Here is a 14,065-nt window from a genome sequence, read left to right as displayed (position 1 = left end):
CAGACCTGGCTACGTACATATATTTCTATTCAAAGGATGCACTGACTCTTCAAAGACGACACTGAAGTCCAATTTTAAGCATGGAATGCTTAAAATTCTCCATGTCAAAGAGCCCTGAAAGCACACACGCCTGCTGGGAGTACATGCCCTTTGTGCAACAGCAAACTCCTTGTTTAGGACATATAGTAGCAAGTAATGGTTGCTGTTGAAAACATAAGGAGGTTTTCAGTGAGTGTAATACATTCACGTAGGTTCCAATCTGGCAGCCAAGCAGGAGATAAAGTGTATGTTTTGTTTGAGGAAAAAGAGGTACCATATGATCTTCAAATGCTTGCACCGTACAAGAACCTCTGTATCATCTCTCATTCCAAAGACAAAATCAGATGAAAAAAGAAAACACCTATACATTTCTTGAAACACACTTCCTCTCTTTGGAGGCTGGTTACCCTGGAATCATAATACAACTTACCGGCAACATTAACATGGTACCTGGGGGACCTGCTAAACCATCAGCACCAGGGAGACCAGGGCGACCAGGTGGACCCTATGAGAACAAAGGGATGAGAGGAAAAGGGATGAGAACAAAAAGATAGTTATATAAGATAAACCTCTTGAGTCACTCGCACACACTTACACTTGTATTCATAATGATGAACTTGGAGGTCTAATATTTTCTTTGCAAATGATTTGGGAATGTTATTCATTATTAGTGAGGTAATTAAAGAACTGAGTTTGGGGAAGACATCCCAGCAACAGGAAACCAAGCTATTCTCTTCAATTATTTTACTTACAAATTATATTAAAAATGGAGTATGGAGTACCTAATTATGGAGCCTTTGCTCATGATTTCATAGGTTGGGCTGAGCTATTTGCATTGTGTTCCAGTGTTTGCTTTATTTGATATAGAGAATTAACACTGCTGATACTCTTTAAACCCTTTGAGTAGGCTTAATTTTCAAAGGCTACATAAGTTCTGCAGCTATGATGTGAAATCTGGTTTTTATGAAATCTAATTCTCCCTGACAGTTTAAAAAGAGCTAAACTTTTTGTGTAAGCTGGAGTTGAAGAAATGTACCAATGTGTGTGTGTACATGATGCTCATGAATATTGACACAACGTGCTGCATAGATAAATATTGCTGTTGTGACAACAGTTAGATTTATAATTGCACCTTTCCTCCCAGCAATTTGCATCCTGCATTTCCACTATCTGAAGCTGTCAAGGGCAGGAAGGCCCTGCATCAGGAGTGCTCATTTGCCTGCTGCATATCTGCCAAACAAAGTACTCATTCACCAGAATGACCCTCTGCAGGGCTGCAACGACAGACCAACAAACATCAAACTGTCCTAACTGGTTCCTTCTGCTGCTCAGGAGTTGAACAAAACAATGGGAAAGCTGATCTGAAAAATTTTGGTGTTTTTTTCTCTTCTTCAAGAATTAAGATCAGTAGTCTGTTATTGAGTCTGAGCTCTTTTTTTCAAAAAAGCCTGAAGCATCAAAAAATAATTTCCTGCTAATAACACACTACAGATAAATCTTAAATTGAGAATAATTTCTAATTCAGATGTAAAATATTGAATAAAATGTTGTAATTGTTAAAAAGAACCATTATATATCAGACAATTTTGAGTTAAGTTTAAAAAATAGAAAAATACTGAAATGCACTTGCAAGGCACCCAAAGAACATTCACTCTGACCTGCAGTGACTTTATGCCATATGACTGTGAGTCTTTGTGAAGATTAGAACTGAAAGATTAGATCAGAAGATGAAGATTAGATTACTGAAGATTAAATTAAAGATTAGATTAGTTTTTCAACTTCTTCTTCCATTGCACCATTTTATATGAGTGAAATTCATCCCTACAGGAAGTAAAAGTGGGACCACTTATGGTCCTCTCCAGAAGGGCATGTTCCATCATTTCTCAATTGTCTTATACCCGTTATTAGGATAAGAATGATATAATAATTTAGTACAAAAACTGAAGCACCATGGGCAGCTACAAAAAGTGGTGGATTTCACAATTACTTGTTCTGTAGTTCTGTGTTTAAACAACATTCTCAATTATTCTAGGTATTAATGCGGGATTTTTAAAATTAAGCAATGTGCTTTTCTTGAGTGGTAATTTTCTCAGAATGTTACTTTTCTAAATTTTTTACCTAAGATGAAAAGTAGTCAGAATAGCTATAGCAAGAGCTAGAGCCTTTATTCATCTACACTGATTGCTGTTTAAATAAAAAACCAAACCTGTCCACATATGTTTAAAATTTAAAGTAAGACATGTTATTTCATTAGGATGGAATCTGACAGCAGAATCTGGCTGCAGAAATCTCTATAGTTCTCATGAGTTTGTTAAGTCATTTCTACAATTATTTTTTTGTGTAATGTGTCCTTTTTTATATAAAACTTGAAGTCTGTTCCATGACAGGCACATGATGTGTTTAGTCAAGAATTTCCTTATGATGAATTCAGTAAGCAGTTAGTTAAAAAACTGAGTACTATCAGTAGTTATTCCATTACAATGTGTTAAAATTCCCATTTAATACATTTAAATTCCAAAATATGTTGTTTAGTTAATCTGCAGGAAAGAAATATGAAAGAAGTGTGGATGATGACTTACTATCAAGGCGAAGCGTTGTTGGGATTTTAACATTATCTCATTATTCAGTGAAGTAATAGCATCTTCTCAACATCTTGTATACACAAATACAGCATGAACATGCTAAACTCACCAGTAAACTAACACTCATAAAACTCAGGAAAGTTTTTTTGGCAGCATATTTTCCTCAAATAAATATATTTAGGCTGTTATAAAATTGTGTTAGTTGTAGCAGTAAGAAAAGGTTTGTGAGAACATTTAAGACTAAAATAATAGCTTAAATTTCATTTATATTCATGACTGGATTGGGTTCTCATGCAGTATGTTATTTGATATGGCCCATAAATTCTGCCTAGATCATCTAAATATTATCCATCACTTTCAATATTTCCATGTGTATTTTGATTCTGCAGAACTTGTTTTTTTTCTGTATCTCTACATGCTATAGCTGAGGTCATACTGATTTTTTTAAACCTCATTCAAATCCATATGAAATGTTTGTACCTGTTACTTTATTATATTTTAAATAGTTCACATCAAAACAGAGAAACAAATAGGAACTTAACATTTTTCCTGTATTTACAGTACATATTTCTACTACCTAAGGAAGTGTTTATCCAGATTCTTATAGATCAGCCTCAGTTCCACTTAAGTTTCTTAACCTATGTGTATATATTTCAGATCAGGATCTAACCCACTTATTCTTATAGCAATTAGTGCAAGATATGCCATGAATACTCAGGATAATCTGTCTGTTGACTTACCCTTTCACCAGGGTCACCTGGAGGACCAACAGGACCTTGTAGACCTGGGGGACCTGTAAGGCCCTATGGAAAATGAATGACATTATTATGCTGAACACTTGCAGCATTTTAGAACTATTTTTTCTCTGGAAAGTTATGCTGAACACGTATTTGGATAAAATAATTTATAAGGTGGCATACTTTTTTTCTTACAACGATTTATAGTCAACATTCAAAAGTTTGATTTTTGTGTGCACTCAGCTTGTAGCATGCTGTCACTGAAAATGCTGGACGTGACCCTTTTTTACTCCCTTCTGAAAATGCTAAGTCCAATATACTATTTGGGAATTATGATAAGACCAATATTAATTGTGTTAACTCATGAATACCAAAGCACAGGGGATAAATCAAATGCCATAAAAAGAAATTGTGATTAATCTACTTACAGCAGGTCCTCTTGGTCCCGGTGGTCCTTCAATGAGCATACCCTAGGGGGGAATGAAACAAAAACATCTTTTTAGCTGAACTACTGAAGTTAACATTTCTTAGTGTTTTGATAAACTTTTCTTCTGATCTTCTCTCCACAGTTACTAGAATTGGAATCCGAATCGTGTGGCTTTAAAAATGAAAAAGACTTCTAGGCTGGAGGGATCTCTTAGTACTTGAGTCAAAATAACTTCTTTTCTTTTTTTTAAAATGCTGTTAAAGAATTTGATGTGAGTAACTCTGGCTATTTCTATGTTGTGGGTCTTATAGCACCTCCTAGTTCCTTTTTTTTTTTGAGTCAGTTGCTAGTCCACATTCCAGGTCATGGTAAGACCTATGAATCTATGATCCTCACTCGTACTTGGCTTTCCATAGGAAGGAGGACTGGACAAACAAGCATGAAACTAGCTGTAGTGAACTCCAACAATGTTGGAGACTGGCAGTGGATGCCTCTTCATTATTATGGGTGTAAACTAAATGTATCTTGCAGTGGTTTAAAAAAGCCATGCATTTTATGAGCTTCTTCACAGATCATGACTGAGAGGTCACAGTCTAGACTTGTAACTTGTTCATTATTGTTGTCCTTTAACTTTGGTGATCAGTAACTTAACAAAATGCTAATCCTGGGATAGGAATATAGAATTAAGAGGGAGATTTTGGATCACAGAATTCAGACCTTTGATATTTAGGCAACAATGACACATCATAATATTTTATCAGTCTTCAACTTAAGCTAATTTTTTCCCTTGATACTTCTGTACCTAATTTTCTATGAAATAAAAAGCAGATTAAACTTTTATTTCTATTTGGGTCAAATACATATTTGAAAGCAGTCCTTGAAAACTCTAGAAGAGTAAACCACATTGACATTCAACTTCTGCTAGACATTATAAAATGATTATTTTTGTATAATCTGTGTCTTTTTAAAAATTCAGTTACATTTTAGTTTCTAACCATCAAACGTGATGTCCTACTGTAAAAGCCACTTAGTTACTATACTACTACTTAAAGACGAGAAAAATTCTGTCAGCTACTGATCTATTAATGTGCTTATGACCAAGTTTTGTAACCTCTCAAGAAAGTATTTAATTAAACTTTTAGCAGTTTGATTGCACCAGCACAGGTTAAACATACAAGCATTTATTTAACCTCTCAGAGGGACTTCCTTGCCCTTGCTGAAACCTGTAGTTACAGTGTTAACTGTGCTTAAGCTGGAAGCTATCTCTGTAGGTCTGTCCAAGCTGTAGTTACTAAATGGCCTGAAAAGCAGGTCTATGCTCTGTTTTTCTCTGCACAAGAAGATTCTCCTTGTTTTAAGGAACATGTGGTTAGCCCTTTGTGTAACCAAAAGAGAAGGCTGAACAGGCTACCGTCTGTTATCAGTTTTATACTGTCCACACTGCAGATGATTGTTTCAGAGATAATGGATAAGGTTACTGTCATCCTATCATGTACAACGTGGTCTGATAATGATGTATCAACAGTTTACATACATTATACAGTGCTAAAGAAAAACTCACCCACATCTGTACTTACAGGTTCAATTACAGCTGGTTCTCCCTTTTGGCCTTTTTCTCCATAAGCCCCATGTCCAGTCACCTGGCCAGTAAAAACAGCCCCCAAAATGAAAATAAGTAGAACATCTATGGACCTGGTACAATAAAGAACTGTAGCAACCTGTAACTGAAAGCTAAAGCTGGAACTGATCTGTGCTCTGAAAAATACATCACAGGCACAAACCATAGCAGTCAAAAATACTTAATATATGAGAAATTGAAAATGCAAAAACTGCATGCATACTTTTCAAATTATTGGATATTGTCAATTTGCAGTTTTCAAATGAGATGCAGTAGTTTGCATCCCATGGTTTTCGTTAGTACTTTTGACTTAGAATCTGAAACTTCTGTGTGCAAGTCACAAAGTTGTTTCTTTTCTTATTTGAATGGACATATTCTTGGCAATTAACAATGATTCTTCATGGCTTTCTGAGTTAAGCAAGCCTAAAGTGAGCTGGAAAGAAAGATCCCTTGGTCCCATGTGGACAGTACCCTTCAAGCTCTTAATTTCAATCATTAGACATCCACAACACGTAAAGTAGTCTGATGAGTCTATGACTTTATGGCAAAAATGGGAAAGGAGTTAAGTGGCATTGTAAACTTTAAATGATATTTCATGGATAGCCAGTTATGCTTCCTAACTATATGAATTAGCATCAATGGCAAAATTATTTTAGGATCAGGTCTGTGGGAAGTTTAGGGTTCAGGATTAAGATAACTGAAGTAACTAAAACAATAGGTCAATAACACATGCTAATGGAAGAACACAGACAGATTCAAGTTTCAAACAAAGAAAAAGAAACTGATTTTTTTTTCAAACCATGAGATATGTATTTTTCTTCAGAAGTACATCTCTTGATTGCTAACATATCCACTAGAAATTAAATTCAGCTCTGATCAGATGAAAATTTGAAATGCTTTTTTTTAATTTCAGTAGAGTGATTCCACATTTACACTAAAATAGCTGGGGATTTGAAAATGTTAAGGATAATGTTACAGTATTTCAATATGAAATATCTTGGAAAGGAAAAAACAAAGATATAGATTCATGGCTTGTGCATTTTGTATTGATGTATAAAGGCACAGATCTCACTAGTAATGATGCAATAGTTCACAAAAATCAAATAGCAAGAGGTATAGATAATTATGTTTTATTATATTAATGAAAATTGGTTGTAAAAAATGACGTCAAGTCTCCATCTTTGGAAATACTGCCCTTTTTTGAAAGTTTCCAGGTACTGAGTACTTTTCATCTTGCCCTTTTTATCAAAGGTAGAACTTCACTTGTTCTAAATACATCCACATGCCAAAGGAAAATTATATGATATCTCTGGTTCAGCAGATGAGAGTTGTAATAAAGCTGGCACAGGTCAGAGCCTGGGTTCCAGTTCAAGCTTCCCGACTCCTTCAGTTTTGTAGCAAGGCATTTGAAGTTGAAATTTACACCAGGGGAATAGAGTCTACACAGTCATTTGCTTAAAGCAGGCACAAATGGTGCCTTATGGGCTCTTTGCTTTGCAGATAATCTGACCTTTTCTGTGTCATTCTGCCACAGTGTCCCCATCTGGGCTAGAAGGAAAAAAGTGAGTTTGTATCACATTGCATAGATAAGTATCATTAAAAAATACAATGACCCCAACAGGGTTTAGAAAGGAGTGATAAATGAAATACAGAAGTATGGGTTTCAAGGCTGGCAGAGAAAAGCAACTTCACAGCATTCACTGTTATTTTTTGGATCCTTTGTAAACTGAAGTTTTGAGTTTGTAAGGTGCAAATAAAGATAAGACTGAGCAAATCCTGCAAGCAAAAGTCTCCTTTCCTACTATATTCAGGGCCTTCCCAATTAAAAGTCCAAATGGCAATTAATTTTGCTTCCAGTCTTAGTCATATTAGTTTTCTTTGCAGCTTCCACAGTCCAGTAAACTGGTAAACGAGGATCTTGGCACAACTAAAGGAAAATTAAAGCCTTGATGTTAAGCCTGTGATTAAGTCAGAGCAAAAGAGAGCACTATAAAACACACAAAAAAGAGCATGATTCACAGGATTCGCCATGTCATCTTATCTTCCTTTATATATACTTAGCTGTTAAATCACTCCTGCAAGGTCATAAACCTGTTACCATTAACTAAGCTTATTTTCATGAAAGGGTTCAGACCTTCACCTTCCCAGTCATGAATTTTCTCATTGGAAAGTAGCAGAAGCCGTAGGATTCTAGACACTTATATGCATTTCAACTTCTTAAGGTAATCATATAAAAATATTAATTACAGTACTATCACCTGCATTAGAACGTACATTCTTTCCAGCTTTAGCTCTAGTTTAGAAAGATTTTTAAAACTGTTTCATTTCATCATTTGTTTTTGTAATTCCACCTCTTCTTCCCTTTCCCTCCCATCTTCAGCCTTCCCTTAGTCCCTTCACCAAAAGAGACAAAACCCTTGCATTTAATAAAAATAAAAAGTTCAGGATTACTAAAACAAGAGGATAGGCTTGATCCAAATCCTATCAAAAGTGAGACTATATCTAATATGTACAAGGAGCTCTGGATCAGGGTCTGTAAAGTTCTGAGACTGTATAACTATAAAAGAATTGCTAAATTAACTTAATCTTCATTATGCCTCCAATCAACTTACGCTCGTTTCAGTGATATCGGTCTCTGCAGGAACACCTGGACCAAACTCCTCATTAGTGGAATCAGTTGGTTTCTCTTCATATTCTTTATATTCATAAAAATCATATTCGCCTAAATCTCCATCTACCAGCAGATCAGATTCACTGAGGTCTACTCCTCTGCTTCCATATTCAGTTTCCTCAGTTTTTTTATCATAATCCTCTCCAGTTATGTATTCTTCAGCAAATACTTCTTCAGCAGGATTTTGCTTTTCGTATCAGTAGCAAAGGTTTGGAAATAGGAGGAATACGTGGGTTATTGTTAGTAAAGCAATGTAAGCATATGCTGATCCACCATAATGACTTGTCAAAAGAAGAAAGAACAGTAGAACTACAGCATATTGTCTTTTAATTAGAGTCTGAAGGAATCGAAGTCCAGCCTTTCAGAGTAATTAAAAGATTATTGTATAAGTAGTACAAAGAAGTAATGCTTTCATAAGCTTTTTTTTTTAATTATTTCCAAAAACACTGAATTCAATATATCCAGTACACTGTGTGTACTGCTTACTTAATGTTACTTTAGTGCCAAATATAGCTAAATTTCCCTGCTTGGTTTCACACTTACAAGCATTCATGAATGAACATATGCACTGCAATCAGCAGTGAATAAATTCAGGCCTTTTTACAGTAACAATGTACAGGAAGTGCAAGCAAGCATCACTTTAGTTAAGCCCAGCCTTCTTCGTTATTTTGTGCCTATAAATACCAATGCTGAGCTAAATGTTTCAACTTCTTTTCTCTTGTTAATGATTTTGCAGTTTATTTATCACTCTAAAAGTCATGGTTCATGTCTGTCATGGCAAATTATGTATTTTTTGTAAGTCAAATTCCACCTGCAAAACTCAGATTAATTTTAACATTTCTGAAATCTAAGCCTTCATCTTCAAGTATGTAAACTGTCAAACCAAGCAACCAACTTACAAGCACCAAAGCAGTTTAAAGGAATGCTATATTTGACATGTACAAAACCATTTGGGAAAAAAAAAGAGGATTGCTTTATTCTGTTACAGAGGTCTCTCGAAAGGATAATTTTGAAAGAAATCGGAGTTCAGATATGCTAATATGAGTTGGACTTTCTAGATGGTCAGACAAGATGAACTAGTATGATCTTAAAAAAATATATTAAGAAGCTAATCAGCATCCAGAGTAATTAATAATATCCTGATCTAATCAAGATATTGAAATATATTGCAATTAAAATAGAAGGTCAGATTCTGATTTAACAGTTGCTTAAATCCATTAGCTACAGGACTATGACTTTTGCCTTACAGCTAGAGTAAATGCAGATCTGAACGAATTCTAAGTCAAATTTTGCCGTTATGCAAAACTGTTCTCACTAAGGAGAGCATTTAGCACTTAGGATCAACCTCATTAAAACTGTACTATTTTACAATTGGCCTAAAATTGCCCAAGAAACAGAATGACTTAAATATGCCTCCGTCAATCAACTTGTGAGAAGTAAACATGAAATTTAAGACAAGAATAGTTTACAGTAGAATGAGTAAAATATACCTTAATTCACTTTCACCTTCCAACATATGTAGGAGGAAAACAAAAAAAAAAGGGGGGGGACTCTTTTTCTCTTTTCAAATGTTCAAGGGGGGGCAGGGAGCAGTTTTGTACATCTTTTAAGCAACATAACTTCATTTTGAAAGGAAAATGTAGAAGAAAAACAAAACCAATATTACTTATAATCAGCCATCATTTTCTAAAACTAGCATTAATTAATATGCAGACATATTAATCAACACTGGCTTAGGTGTAGTAATCTTAACAAAATAATGTTTCAGCTTGTCATTGTGGCTTTCTAAAAAAGTGGTTTCTAACGTAAGTCAAAATAATAATTTTATCCATTTTGACAGTTCAAAATACTATGTCTCATTTGAATAGAACCTCAGTAAAAAGCAAATGATTTGGTTTTGTTAGCTGAAGAACTATTAAAAGGAAATGATGGCTTCTGACTCAACTTCAATACGCTGCTATGGCTGCAGCCATTCTTTGTCTTGTGTTAGGCTTGTTTTATGCTGCATCTTAAGAATTACAGGAAAAATTAAAGACTTCCCTTCTTGTTAGATCAGGAGGACTATATCTATTATTTAACCCACTTTATACTAGATGAAGCTCCATTCACATCCACACTGAATGCAACAACCCTGCATTCCCACAGCATTTATCACTGAATGATTTCCAGGATCATGAACTCTGCAGCCTAAAGTTTCGGCAGATCTCTAAAGAATTAATGGGAGTTCTGCCCAGGAAAATAGTAGGCTCTGATATTGGCTGAGAAAGCATAAAATCGCATTAACTGGTATTATAGATATGTATATTTACACAGTCGGACATTCAACCTTTTAAAATATGTTTGTGCTTTTTTAATCATTGGCACCTGGTGGGCAAGTTTTTTTGCTCATCATTTTCTTAAGAGTCCTTATTACCTCATTTGCTTCAGTAGTTCTGGAGGGAGCTTCCGTCTGGGGCCCATAGTCATTTTCAGCTATGCTATACTCTTGAAAACCATCCACAATGTTTACCTAGTATTAAAGAAAAAGTACATTGTTAAAAAAAATCCTGTAGGAAAAACTCAAAAGCTATCACTTTTATTCAGGTTATGGTATTAGCCAGATGTAATCATCTAGTGGGGTTAGGTATATTTTTTCTTATTATCAGAGATCTTCCAGTCTTGGCCTGGGAAAGATCTTGATTATTTCTGGGCTACGTTTACCCCTAGTTTGCCTTTTGTTGCTGCTTGATAACTTTTCTTCTTCTTCGATGCATATTTTTCATATTTTTTTGTTGTGGCCTTTTGGGGTTTGTCCTTTGAGCTAGCGGCCACTGTCCTCTTCCTCTTTTTGACCATGCCTTTCTTTTTCTGCAAACGTTATGAAAGATGGAATGGGAAAACATAAATAAAAGGAAAAGAAAATTAAGAAAGCATGAATGAAAGAAGGGTAACCAAATGTGAGATGAATGCTGTCAGCCGTAAGACCTTCCATCTCTAACTGAAAGCAAGTGTTACAGCTACAGAATAAAGAAACGAGTGAAAGGAAAACATTAAGCTTATATACAGAAGACACAAATTGACAAACCATATGGTAGGGGACAGCTGGACACCACACGACAAACAGATCAGATTCTATTACCTCTGTTTGTGCTATTGTCTCTTCGAACAGTGGGGGTCCCTCTGTTACAGAATCAGTTTCTTTATAATCTGCATCCCCATACTCATAGTCATATTCGATAAAATCTTCTGGTGTGTACTACATTGCAAACGGAAAAATATCAGGCATTCCCATGTTAGTGGTAGCAAACTAGATTAGCAATACTGGAAAGCATCTTAACCTTTATTAGGAGTAAGCTTAAGAAAATTAAGGTAGTATGAACAATTCAATATAGTTATTCATTTGGGGGAAAAAATACAATTTCTTCTTTCTTTCAAAGCACAACACAAAAGTAATAAAAAAGCAAGTAGAAGTGCCAGGAAAAAACTCTCTTTTATTGGACTGCACAGAAGAATCAACTATAATTTGGATTACTGGGAGCACCAACTGATTTTTATGAAATCATATATTTGTTTAATCTTTAAATTGCAAATAATGCCTCTTTTACTTATACTCTTTTACCTGTGGTTTTTTCAGGTGACCAGAAGAGCAGAGAGATGCCAATATCTGACATGAATAGGGTAAACAATTTCAGATACAGGGAAGAGGCCATAACTCACAAATAACCATGGCTATCTTCCTCTTGTTTGCTAGAGAGTTCTCAAAACCAGGGCAGCTTCATGGTACACCTTGTCTGAGCAAATGTTTCACTGGTATAATTTTATTTAAAGGTCAGATCCTCAGCTGCTTTAAATTGCACTATAGCTCTGTATCTATAATAACTAGTATCAAATGAAGATTTGGCCCACAAAACTTTTACAAGAGAAAATGTGTTTAGAATTAGCTTGTGTAATGTTGTGAACGCGATCTACGGAGACAGGAACTCCTGAGCTGTAATCTTGGCTGTGCCATGAAGATACTGGTCTAGGTATTATGTGCACCAAGTACTACTCATCGCAGCTGAGAAGAAAGGGCAGCTTTAAACTATCTTACCAATCCTGTCATGCTTGAAGCTACAGGAACTGGTTGGTCCTGTAAATTAAAGCAGTCTCATGGCTGCTACCAATTCTCTTTATGTCCCCAGGGAGCCAAAGGAAGGTGGAATTGTGGCCAGAATCTGGCCAAGTGTCTGCTTTCCCTTGTTTAGGAAGAAATATTCTAATGTGCCTCATGTGAACTAGCCACTTCTGAAATCTCCTTTCTCCTGTTACAAGTCAGCATCATGTCTGTAAAATGAAGACAATATCTGTTTGTTTCATTAGATTGCTGAGAGGATTAGTACATTACACTTCCAAATGACTCTGCGGATTCATAGAAGTCATAAATATCATCAGCATCAGAAAGGGATTGACATTTTAGAAGAAATTATAAATGAGATTAAAACAGATCTCCATATTCCAAAATATATTCTACTATGTGACCAAATTACTGGTTTAATGATTTTCTCTGGTGAAGCCTTTTGATACAATTCTTGTACTTATGATTTTAGTGTACAGAAAATATGGAGAAGTTGATTTCCTCAGGAACTATGAGAGTAACACAGAAAGGCCTTAATCACTTCAAAATCCTTTACATGGGTTTCTGTTATTTCACCCCTGTGACTCCTCAGAGTTGTACTATGTACTATGACCAACAGCTTTTCTTGAAGATACAGATTTTTTTAAGATATCAGATGCTTTTTGTTTGATAGTCCTTTTGATTATTTCTACACCAATGCACATATAACCTGTTTAGTCATGAGATTTGATAAACATACAGAAAGAATGTAACATACTTCTGGTAATTGTCTAAAACTATATTGCACATTAATAAGAAAACTTCAAATTACAAAACATTTATCATTTTAGGTAGACAATATCCTCTCTGTGAAGTACATTGGTGCTTCATATCTGCCTGTTATATAATGTAAGCAATGCTTTGATTTCATCAGTAGTGTCATTGGCATTACAGAAATAAGTTGATTCTATTTATACTTTTCAAAACCAGCAGCATTTCAGACTTAAAACTGGTAAGTAATATGTGATTATTCTCTCCCTGTTCAGTCAATTAAGATTCAGTCCCAATCCCAGTGAAGTCAATGAAACATCTTTGACTTGTAAATAGTTTTGTCCAAGGGCCTCATGGGCAGTGATGATACATTTTTACAGGTGTGTAAATGTATAAAAAGATGTCTTCTGGCTTGTGCACATCTGGAAATGCAACTCAATACAACTTGTTTCTAATGAAGAATGCCACTGACATCTGAAAAAGAAAACTCGGTGACAAGTTTCTAGGAGACCATAAGCAGCCACATAAAGGAAGTAAAGAAAAGAAATAACCACATGGAGAAAAACAGCCCTTTTGAAATAGTTACAGAATAGCATTGAAATTGCTGTATTTCTTTGGAAATTATAAAAATGTGTGCAAATGCATAAAATCTGATTTACTTCTGTCAAGAAATCTATGCAAACTAGGTTGATCTACAAGAAAAAAAAAGTCTTTAGTGGAATATACCTCTTCAAATTCAGTCATTCCACCCTACCAGTGACAGCCCATTACAAGTTTTTAAATGCTTCCTCAGCCAAACAACACGAATCAAACACTCTTCTATGTCATTTTTATTGGTACCAAAACAATAGACACTACCCATGTTAAATACTATCCAGTATCTTAAGGGATAAGTGGAGGAACATTTTGGAGAGAATCGCTGTTTCATTAGCAGGATTTAAACTTAAATATGCTGCTAGGAGTTTGTTTCAGTAACTCCCAGACATGTAGATTCCTTTTTAGTAAGCATTGTAGACCTATTCTGAAACTGGAAGCATTCATTTGAGCATTTATTTTGACCAATTAACAATTAAAATAAAACTCTGTGTTGCTCAGTATTATAACTGTTTTTCAAATCTCAGTAGTATGGCTTCCCTTAAGGTAGGCTG

The 14,065-nt window shown here is 35.1% G+C and overlaps 1 protein-coding gene across 7 annotated transcripts in view; it reads right to left on the bottom strand.

Annotated features, from left to right (window-relative positions):
- The window catches only part of COL11A1 (collagen type XI alpha 1 chain), a 164,824-nt gene that overhangs the window by 102,491 nt on the left and 48,268 nt on the right, over positions 1-14,065 (bottom strand). The window contains exons 6-13 of one of the 7 annotated variants that reach the window (XM_069789477.1): positions 11,193-11,309; positions 10,775-10,921; positions 10,488-10,583; positions 8,016-8,261; positions 5,363-5,425; positions 3,787-3,828; positions 3,362-3,424; positions 470-544 (exon numbers count right to left, since the gene is read on the bottom strand). In XM_069789477.1, the coding sequence (XP_069645578.1) occupies positions 470-544; positions 3,362-3,424; positions 3,787-3,828; positions 5,363-5,425; positions 8,016-8,261; positions 10,488-10,583; positions 10,775-10,921; positions 11,193-11,309 (849 nt within the window). The remainder of the gene's footprint in view (positions 1-469; positions 545-3,361; positions 3,425-3,786; positions 3,829-5,362; positions 5,426-8,015; positions 8,262-10,487; positions 10,584-10,774; positions 10,922-11,192; positions 11,310-14,065) is intronic. The other 6 variants (XM_069789480.1, XM_069789478.1, XM_069789479.1 and 3 more) reach the window with 6 other exon arrangements.

This window comes from Haliaeetus albicilla, chromosome 8, assembly GCF_947461875.1.
Source record: "Haliaeetus albicilla chromosome 8, bHalAlb1.1, whole genome shotgun sequence".
Lineage (NCBI taxonomy): Eukaryota > Metazoa > Chordata > Aves > Accipitriformes > Accipitridae > Haliaeetus > Haliaeetus albicilla.
The sequence above is the reverse complement of the archived record's forward strand: the minus strand, read 5'-3'. Positions and strand labels throughout refer to the sequence as shown.